Consider the following 10,570-nt stretch of genomic DNA (forward strand, 5'->3'; position numbering starts at 1 on the left):
TATATATATATATATATATATATATAATACATATAGTACATACATACATACATATCTATCTCTTTGTACAGCCGGACAATTCCACTACACTTGCCTTGTCGGAGCAGATTGGCCTGGTGCTCATGGTAAGCATCGTCCATCTCGCTCTCAAGCTTCTCACGGGCCTCACGCATGTTCTTCTCCACCTGCTGTCTCTGCTGCTTCTCCATTTCATCAAGGGACTTCCAGCGTTTTGAGTACTCAAACTCAAAGGTGCCTGGACGAGCAAAGCGAGGAGGATCCTCACGTTCTCTATAGACACAAAACACAATATGTCAAGTTTTATTACCTGGAGTGTTGTACTGAAATGAGCATTACATGATTTTATTTCCATATGCATTAGAATGAGGAGGGCCTGCAGAGTTCTGACAGCTGAAATTCACGTCACAGCAATGAACAATTGACATATGAATAAACACGTGAATTCCAATGTCCTGTAATAGCAAGTGCGCATATTTTTTCCAGTCAGTGGGAAACAACTAAACAGTAGAGTTCTTTTTAATAAGCTGCAAATATTACAACACCTGCATTTTTATATAACAAATAGTACGAGTATCAGTACTCACTGTTAGGATAGAGTTTCTACCCCCGTCTTTCCTTATATCTACAAATTTAAAATTCTACAACTCCAAATCAAAATGATTATATTTGTAACACTAATGGAAAATATATGGGGTGAACATGATAAACAATGATGTGCTTACGCTTGATATCTGGGGTTCTTCTGTGCCAGTTTCTCTGGAAGACCGTCTTCATCATCATACTGCTCCAGAGGCTCAACAAGAACAGGTCGGGGAGATCTGAAAAGAAAAATAAGCAAGGTTTTCAAGTATCCTTTGTGAACAAGTATTGAATCATTATGAATAATGCTAAGGTTTGTTTTCTGAAATCTAAACTTCACATACGTGGTGAGCAGGAAGACGCCCTCATTGCACCGGTCCAGGGCCTTTCTGGCAGCAGGCTTGGAGGCAAACTCGACAATGCCCCTGCCCGTAGAACGCCCACGATCATCCACAATGACAACGGCCCTCTCGACCATCCCAAACTGGGAGAAAGCTTCCTCCAGGAGCTCATTAGAAACAAACGGTGACAAATTCTTCACAGACAGAGCTGCAGAGTGTGTGGCAAATCGGACACGCAGGGGCCTGCCTTTCATTGGCGTGTCATCCAACTCAGCTTTCGCTATCTCCGCAAGCGCACGAGACTCCTACAAGAACATGTAATCAGCTACTATTAGGGGATCTATTAATATTAAATTAACAAATTGTTAGAATATTCTAACCTCAAACTAACTAAACATATAATTACCAATTAATTTAACCAATAAATTACAGTTAGTTGCAATCCAACTGTATTAATCTTAAATCCACCACTAGTGATAGTTTGTGTTCATGTCAACAGTATGCATATTTAAGAGAAGGATGTCTTACCAATCGAATGAAACCAAAACCTTTGCCTTTGTTGACGAACACCTCGCTGGGCTCTCCATATTTTGCAAACAACTTCCTGAAATCTTCCTCTGTTAGGTCGTTAGGCAGGTTGCCAATGAACAGACGACACCGCTGTGTGTATGTCTTCTCACCGGGTTTCAGCAGTCTGGACAGGGTCGCCTTAAACTCCTGTTGTTGACAATAATATGGACTTAAATCTAAGTCTTTGTGCTACACAACAATACCATTACACTCGGACAACAAAAACGCACAAAGGGTGGATAGCAACAGATAGAAGCCATGTTATCTCTTTGTCAAACCGTTCACATTCTATCATGTCGATTTCCATTCACCAATTTCCCATACGCTTTAATGTGCTCGAAGAAAACAAATTTGATCTCCATTTGAAAAGTTGTTTTAGGCAAAATACTGCAGGGAAGATGACTTAAGTATCCTTGTGGAAATCCGTGTAAAACAATCACCAGTTAGATATCTTAGTTTTCGAGACTGAACAAGATGGCGCACAACAAAAGTGAGTGAGCTATAGTGCGCTTCATTTCTATCACAACCTGTACCGACTTAGGTTGTAGCAGACGACTGGGCTAAAACTGGTTACGGCTGACAGAACGCAAGATAACCCCGTCACTCGGGCTGTGCAGTATTTCAAATCGAGCGTCCCGTTAGCTGTACAAAATAAGCTAGCAATAGGTAACAGCCACGGCTGTCGATGCAACACACGGCAGAAAATGCAATTTAAAGAAAAAAAAACATACCTTTGAATGGCTGTCGTCTGACTCGACTGCATCGTTGTCCGAGGCATTTTTCTCAGGCTCCTTACGCTCCTGGTTGGGCTTCACCATCGGTGGCACTGATCGCTGGCCCTGCTGAGGACCAGTTCTTTGGCCTTGCTGAGGGCCTGCCCTCTGGCCTTGCTGAAAGCCTGACTTCTGGCCTTGCTGTGGCCCTGGTTTGGGGCTCGGGTGTGGAGGCTGCTTCTGCTGCTGCACATTAGCATTACCTCCTGGTGATTTCAGCTGCTGGTTCTGGATCTTGTTTGCCTGAGCAGGCTGAGGGGAGGGTATGTTAAGTTTCGGAGGTGGTGACTTAACATTCGGCTGGGGCGTAGGAGATGTCGGTTTCCTTTGCTGCTGCTCTTCTTGTTGCTGCACCGGTTTCTGTTGTTGCTGCTGCATCGGGCCTTTCATCGTGAGAGCCGGACCGGGACTCGGCGGAGGAATAATTGGCAGCGACTGGTTCTCTTGTGGCTTCTGGAGAGTTGTCTGTGGTCCCTGATTAGACGGTCTGTTGAAGTTTGTATTTGGTCCCCTGCGATTTTGGTTCTGATCTTGAAAAGGATGGCTCCTGAAATTGGGGTTTCCCATTATTCCACCCCTCATCGGGCCACCAGGCCCACCACCTCTACGTGGCTGGAAATTATTCATCCCAAATCCCCCGCGATTATTGTTAAATCGAGACATGGATTATTATATCAGCGAATCCTATTATTAAATTAACAAAAGAATGTTACAGGCCTTCACCGTAACAACCACCTGGAACCGAAGCTTGCAGGTCACACGTCTCAAAATGGCGACTAGCAGTTGTGCGTAGAATGGTCTTTCTTTCTCCGGCCCAGTGACAAGCCATTGCTCTCCGCTCATTGGCCCGCGGCTCAGCGGGAGGAGGAGTCACTTTGAAGGAGCTGGTGTTTCAAGTACAATTTTGAGATAATACAGTTTAAGTTAACATTTTTCTCCCTTTAACAAAATTAGCTGTTCACAAAGAACAATTCGTTCCAAAAACTTTACCAAAGCACATTAACCTTATTTGTTTTTTATATTTTAGACATAGCACTGTTGTTTCTTTAAACACTTTTCTACTGGACTAAATAAGATACTACCTCACAGAGCTAAATGATCAGTAACTGCAAATACTTCCTTCATAGCAGTAAACAGGGTTTTAATGAATTGTATACCCATTTAAACTCTGCCTGCATTCATATTAATAAGTGGGGATATGAAATTATACAAAGTGACTGCAAACTAGTAGCCAGCCTGCATAGATATATTTGGAAACCCTGTTAGCACTGGATAAAAGACAAACATTTCAACTTCAATCACAAATTTTTGACCTCAAAAATGATAATAGCTGTGAGCACTTTGACTTCATTATTCTTTTTGACTGGAATAAAAAGTCATAAAACTTTATTTTGTATTCTTTCTATTCACAGTAATTGATCACCATCGTTTGGTGTTAAAATGGCACTAAAGAACAAATTACTTGTTTTGGAAAACATTTTGCTTTTTATTTAAAAATCTTGCTTCCTTTCTGTCATATGGCTTGACAAAGTATTAATTACACACTTTTTCCCCATTACAGGACATGTGTGATGTTTAATTGCAAATTACGTTTGAATTATTTTCCTCAGGTCTATCTCTCACCTCATTAATCCACCTTCTAAGATCTATCCAGCTATAGAAAATGAAAGATGCTCAACACAGACTGACTTTTCTTTTGTCCTTTATTTCTGCATACAGGCGTTTTGGAAACAAAATAAGTGGAGAGACAACAGTCTCACCTCAACATGTTTTCTTAATGCTCATCATTATTAACAACACAAAACGGGATGTCAACAGTGACAAAACACAACAAAAAAAGTCCAATAACAAAAAACGTGTAAAAAGTTTAACTAATGACAACATACAACCCAAGAGAAAACACACAAGACAGTGCGACTTCATCATACATAGGGACATTTTGGAATTAAAAATGAATGTGTCGAAAAGAAATAAAGAAAAGCAAACAGAGCGCAGCTGCATCAGAGATTTAGCAACAGGAAAATATAAAAGCAGTCGAGGAGACGTGACATTCACTGATTTATGAGCAACAAATAACATAGATGTCTTTCCCCGTTTCCATTATTTCTTGTCTTAAAATCAGGTTTATGAACAGCAATACAGGTAAAACAGGTAATCATGAAGAGAGCAAAATTAACATTCACAAAGGAAAATGTAGAATACCTGATAAATTTTTAAGCACACACAACTCCTCAGAGTTACACTTCTATGTCCAAGGATCACAAGTTGTTCAAGATTAACTTTTTAATTGTGTAAAATCACCCTTCAGCTATGTTGGAACAGCTTCTTGCCAAAGCCCTCCCAATGAACAGTAATAGTGCTGGGTTTACTTTTATATCTGACCTTACAGTAAAATAAAGTAGCTGGGATGGGAATATTTCCTCACACTTTCTTTAAAACACCGGGGTGCTTTGATGTTGTAGAAGAAAATCTGGAGAAAGCGGGCTTTTCCAGAGTTTAAAACAACCAAAGTCATCAATTCACATTAACTGGCTGTTCATGGGGTGGATGCTGCTGAAACAATAAAACTTGAGTAGGAAAAATGCTGAAGGAGGAACAGTGAACCGAGTCATGGCATGCAGTGTGCACGGGTATGCAAACATGTGGAGTAATGCATTATTTCATGTAACTCGTACTGATCAGGCATTCACCTTTAAACCTACAATCTGATTTTTTAAAAATGAAATCAACTGAAGTACTTTTATATAAAAGAATCATATAATCAAAGCAGAGAGACATCACCAACATGCATGCATGGAAGTTATGAAATAAACAGCACAGGGTGGCAAAAGCATCAGTTGATTCAATTTCTTTTATTTCGATTGAATTTTATTCAAATAATTCAATATATTTTATCACACTCATTAAAAAAGTTAATGTGAGCCACCCCTGAATGCTGGTACTTTATTAAAAGGGGTGTTTATAATGAAGTGAAGATTCCAAAGCTGGACAGACTGGAATGGATGGTAGGGTGTAAACCAGCTGCTGCAGCTTTGCAAACACACTGCACCTGACCCTGTAGGGCTCCAACACTGGAGAGGAGCAGCTGTCAGACCCAATTAGCCAGGTGAAATGCACTCATGTGATGTATCATAAAGCAGGAAGGGATAGAGGATAGCGTGGATATGGTTGTAAACAAACTATGGGAATTAGCATGGTTAGCGGGCTAACAACAGCACTCTACAATGTACATTATACAGCATCTGATTAGACATTTTACTGTTGTTAACCTCTGTCAGTATGCTCACTGTCACTGCAGCCAAACAGCAAGCCTCCTTCTCTGCTGTCTGTACTATTTACTGTGCAGTTATAAGGCAAGCCTTTAAACAAACCGCATTTCCCGAATGAGAGGCCAGTCCTACATTTTCTCTCACAGTTGCTGCATACTGGACAGCCTTGAGATTTTAGTGACATCTGATTGAACTTAAAGAAGGCAGGTCTCTTTTGTTTTGTGCCCATTTCCACATAGAAAGGAAGTGGAAGCAAAATCTGGTGTGACTGTTCCTTAGTATGGTCACAGACCTGACTCCATGTTATTGTTCCACTATATTTCTCAAGTTGACACAGCGATGCAAGAGATAAAGGAGTGGCAATGGAAGCAATGGAGGTTGTGACTGGTTAAGATAAAACAAAGTGAAGTAAAAGTGAAGAAAAACTGAGGTCAAGGTAAAGGCGACAGACAGGTTGTTTAAATAAAACCAAAGGGAATGTACTGTGTAAAGTGTTTCTCCCTCCAAAGGCTAAGACTTGTGAGTGCAAGCACTGTGTTATGTTTTTACCAAATCAGTGTGTTTGACAAATTTGTTCTCAGTAGGAGTGTTGTTGGACTGAAGCAGATGTGCAGCGGCACATGCGGTGGCAGTGCGGATCAAATCATTGTTAAATTTGTGTGTATGTGTGTGTGCTCATGCATGTTATCTTATGGGCATGTGTGGAAGAGAGGGTGTTCATGGCTGTTTCCTGTGGGAGAATGGCAGATCAGGGTGAGAGGTCAGTGTCTCGGGGGGTGGGGGTCACAGTGGGGAACAGGTGAGGTCAGATTCGGGGCAAATACTTCTCAATAAATTCCTTTACAGCCGCCATCTCCTGCAAGGGAGAAAAATGTGTTGGTACAGCAAAGTAACTAAACTGATACAAAGACAACGAGCCTATGACTACATTCACCCTGCAGGTCTTAATGCTCAGATCGGATTTTTTGCCAAAATCCAATTTTTTTGCGCTGTTGTTCACACTGTCATTTAAATGCGATTGCCATCTCTCATGTGTGAGACGGTATACGGCCCTGAAGTGACCCGCATGCGCAGAAGATGACGTGACGTCAGACGCAGTGTACTGTGTTTGCAAAAATAAAAATGGATGCGGCTCGTGATAGCGTGTGTAGTGATGTACCAGTTAATTAATGTGCAATCGAAATAAAGAAATAATAATAAGAAGAACATCAAGAAGGAGGAGAGCACAAATATTGCTTATGGCCTCGCCTCCTCCGGTGCAGAATTGTGACGTCTGTCGCATTTCAATGACATAAAAATCGCATGAAATGCGACCTGGCCGTTCAGACTGAAGTCGCATTGCAAAACATCGGATATGTATCCGATTTAGGACCACATATGTAAGTGGCCTGGGCCGGATTTGAAAAAAATCGGATTTGTGCTGTTCACACTGGCATTAGGAAATCGGATATGGGTCACATTTGGGCAAAAAGATCGTATTTGAGTCACTTCAGCCTGCAGTGTGAATGTAGTCTAATAAGTTAAACAAAGAAAACTGTTTGTTTACAAATGTACAAAATACATTTCTGGCATAAACAACTCATCCTACTTTGCAGCCCCTCAGGGTCGGGTTTACCAGCAATTCTGAAATTAGTTAAAGCTACATAAAGAAATATTTCCGATATCTGATGTTCTGATTTTAGACAAAAATCACTTTATGCACCTTTAATTTTAAAGACTGTCTGCAGAAAAAGGAGATTTAGTTTCTTCAGAAATGATACAATGCTGATGAAAAATATTCTTTGTTCTGCAAAATGTAAGCATGCTGAATTTCAGTAGTATTTCTGATATCTCTGAAACTGATGTAGCCTGACAGCAGCAGGATATACCCATAACCTCCCTCTTTTATAGCACAGTACCTGAGGACAGGAGCTATGAGAGAGCCCTGGGTAGGTTTTGAAGGTGATCATCTGAGGGTTAACCATGGATTTGAGTCTTTCTGCCGTCATGGCACCAAACTGCACAGGGATCATGACATCCATCTGACCGTGGCACTGCAGGATTGGGAGGTTCTTGCTGCCGCCTGATGCCTGCGGAACAGACACAACAGAGAATGACCATGTCCACACTGAAAATGCATCTTTGTCTTTTTGTTTTGGCCCACATATAATTAAAAACCTCAGGCAGTGTGACAAGTGAAAAATGTCTGCAGGTACCTGCAATGAAAAATGAAGAGCAGAAAATAAAGGCAGCACAGTTGGAAAAAACAAACAAACCACAACTTAAGGACAGTAAAACTGTGACTATACCGATGGGAAACTCTTGTGAAGCGGCAGCCAGCAGCTGAGGGCCACAACACCAGCCAACTGATGCTGGGAGGTCAAGGCAGTATACAAGGACAAGGCCCCACCCTGAAGAGAAACACAGGAAGCAGACAGTGAAAAGAAACAGCATTACCTTGTATTTCCTAATACTGTGTGTACTAATATGACTCTTACCAAAAATAAAACAAGCCTAAGATGTAAATTCCTACCTGAGAGAAGCCACCAAGGATTATACGGTGTGGTGGGATCCCATTTTTTGCCTCATGTTCGATTATGGCCTTGACTGGAGGAAAGAGAGAAAGCTTGTGTGTTAAACTATGGAGAGATAGCACACAATTCACAACAAACCCTTGAGATGTTTAAAGGGCACATGCCTCGGTGCTAACATGGGTCACTGGGCCATAGATGCCTGGTATGATAAGTTTCTGTCAGACTTAATAACTAAGGTTTTCTGGGTTAGCACGGTGAGTGCAGACAAACATCTGAATGCAGAAGTATTTCTCTGATTGTATTGATTACTGGTGCACTCAGATTAAGCTCTAGCCTTCAAGAGCCTCTTCCCACCAGTACAGAGGAACAGGAAACATGAGTGTGGAATGACATTAAGCTAAAATATCATACAGACATAACAGCTACCATCTTCCAGTCTCGATATCATGCTGATTAAGCAGTACATCTCTGCCATTATAGAGCACCACTGATCCCATAGGAAGATCACTTCTATTGGATTTAGAAACATGAAACTCACTGTTTTCTGCTGCCTTCTTGATTCCGGATTCGTCCTCTGGGGAGTCAGGGCTGAGACCCATGAGGTCAAACCTGTACACATGCAGAGCTGGGTGTTTAAGGAGACCAACAGATACAATCGCTGCACTGTCACTGGTAATAGGGGGCCTATTGTAGCTGCCTGGGAGACAACAGCATCCAGTGTTGCGCTATAAGGCAGTTTCTCTTTGTCACGCCAACTCACCATGCGGGCATCACCATCTTCATGTTGAGAGTGACGGGGATTTGGGGTCTATGAGGGAAAAGGGAGAGAAATAAAAACATGACAGTCAGTGTGGGAGATCACCCACAGCCAGAAGCAAAGTGTTGGTGATTTATTCCCTCTATAGGACAAAACTGCAAATAAACTATTTGTTTAAAGCTACTTTTGCATTCTGATGACCAAACTTTGGTTTAAAAAAAGCTCTAATCTATATCTTTGTTTACAGGTTACGTCTGTTACTAACCCATTCTTTTTTCCTCCTGCTGACAAGTCTCAGAGGTACAAAATATGACAGAATGATTGGAAATGAGAAGACTTACGCGTGGGGGCAGATGAACTTAACATGAGGGAGCTGGATCCCTGACAAAGTGTCGGCCCACCCATGCCTGACAGAAAACACAGAAAGCAGCTCTTTGTTTCTAATCCAGTTGCAGCAAAATGACAAATATACAGTACATCCAACCCGCAATGCAGTATTACAACTTAATAGTGTAAAATATAGTGTATAGTACAATATGTTGCTAGTAAATGAAAATTAAAGGTTGCTCTTGAGGTAGCATTACACAAACCCCACCAGGGGGAATGTTTTCCATCCTGCACACTGGTGTTGTCAGTGGTGTCTTTTGAAATTAAACTGCATGAAAGTGCGCATCAATTAACCCATTTACACTTGGCCACTGGATCACTAATCAATATCAAAAAGTCAAGTGTAAATAGAACCAGGGGCTGTAGCCAAAATTCCAAAAAAACATTAAGGTCGGTACTTCCCCAGTACAACCCTCCCCTACCTAAAAACATGTCGGGCTGTGTCAGACTCTACACAGACTACGTAAACACAAGGGTCATGCACATATTTATGGCTGTCTTGCATCTTGGTATATGCAATACACCCCTCACCCAGCACAGGGCAGGAGCCACTGGCCTGTGGTCCTAATCAGTCACACAGTTTATCAGGTAGAGACAAAAGCTGCTGCCAAAAAGAAGTGGATCGTCCGGAAAAAGAAGAAAGGCCCCTGTTTGCCATATTATACAGATGCCCATGAACACCAGAAGCAGTTCTTCTTTTAGAACAAAAATTTCAGAGTAGCATGACATATAGGACAACACATTTTGCTACACCAGTACGCTTCAAACCCTCCCTGCATAGCTGGAAGCGTTCATAGTTGCATAGCTTGTGTAGAGTCTGAAGAAACTTTAGTTGAACAAGATTAAAGCTCCCTCCACTGAAACAATATGTTTGCTTATATTATACTTGGCTGCGTCATCCTCTGCTTCCTGCTCACAATGATGTAGTTTGCCACTAAAGGGAAAGTTTCTCTAAGGTCACCTTAATACTTCAAGATGTGCACGTACTGTGCAAACGTGATTTCTGATATCACAGATATTGTGGACTGAGCAGCTTAAAGAGGTGCGATGTGCAGGATTTGAACTTGCAGCACATGTAGATTGAGAATAGGTGTCATGGTGAAGTGGGAGACATGTTGTTTTGAGTAGTCGAACTTTGAAAATGAACAATATTTGCATATTGAAAGCTCCAGAAGCTTTCAACAAAAAGAGAAAAAGCTGTTGAGAGTTTAGTATTGAAAGCAGTCATTGTATGTCTTTATCTATGACTGGAGGGGATTTTTAAGTATCAGACGAGACATAAAATGTTAGTGGTTCTGTATAATTTCTATTTTTATTCAGCATTTATCTGTTTTTTTGTGGCTTTACAAAGTACTTAGAC

At 41.3% G+C, this 10,570-nt stretch overlaps 2 protein-coding genes across 6 annotated transcripts in view; both read right to left on the minus strand.

Moving 5' to 3' along the window:
* The window catches only part of sfpq (splicing factor proline/glutamine-rich), a 23,529-nt gene extending 20,423 nt beyond the window's left edge, over positions 1 to 3,106 (minus strand). The window contains exons 1-5 of one of the 3 annotated variants that reach the window (XR_002276447.1): positions 2,243 to 3,106; positions 1,470 to 1,658; positions 945 to 1,246; positions 744 to 839; positions 95 to 291 (exon numbers count right to left, since the gene is read on the minus strand). Coding sequence is in view for 2 of the 3 variants with exons in the window: in XM_020618497.1 (XP_020474153.1) it covers positions 95 to 291; positions 744 to 839; positions 945 to 1,246; positions 1,470 to 1,658; positions 2,243 to 2,947 (1,489 nt within the window). In the remaining variant the exon portion in view is untranslated. Of the gene's footprint in view, positions 1 to 94; positions 292 to 743; positions 840 to 944; positions 1,247 to 1,469; positions 1,659 to 1,741; positions 1,954 to 2,242 lie in introns of those variants that run through there. The other 2 variants (XM_020618497.1, XM_020618498.1) reach the window with 2 other exon arrangements.
* Positions 3,107 to 5,117: 2,011 nt separating this feature from the next.
* The window catches only part of lypla2 (lysophospholipase 2), an 11,868-nt gene continuing 6,415 nt past the window's right edge, over positions 5,118 to 10,570 (minus strand). For all 3 annotated transcript variants that reach the window (XM_020618500.1, XM_020618499.1, XM_020618503.1), the window contains 7 exons: positions 9,165 to 9,230; positions 8,827 to 8,874; positions 8,605 to 8,675; positions 8,066 to 8,139; positions 7,842 to 7,943; positions 7,452 to 7,622; positions 5,118 to 6,409 (listed from right to left, as the gene is read on the minus strand). In XM_020618500.1, coding sequence (XP_020474156.1) covers positions 6,359 to 6,409; positions 7,452 to 7,622; positions 7,842 to 7,943; positions 8,066 to 8,139; positions 8,605 to 8,675; positions 8,827 to 8,874; positions 9,165 to 9,230 — 583 coding nt within the window. In that variant the 3' untranslated portion in view covers positions 5,118 to 6,358. The remainder of the gene's footprint in view (positions 6,410 to 7,451; positions 7,623 to 7,841; positions 7,944 to 8,065; positions 8,140 to 8,604; positions 8,676 to 8,826; positions 8,875 to 9,164; positions 9,231 to 10,570) is intronic.

Source organism: Monopterus albus, unplaced genomic scaffold (genome assembly GCF_001952655.1).
Source record: "Monopterus albus unplaced genomic scaffold, M_albus_1.0 scaffold206.1, whole genome shotgun sequence".
In the NCBI taxonomy this organism is placed as follows: domain Eukaryota; kingdom Metazoa; phylum Chordata; class Actinopteri; order Synbranchiformes; family Synbranchidae; genus Monopterus; species Monopterus albus.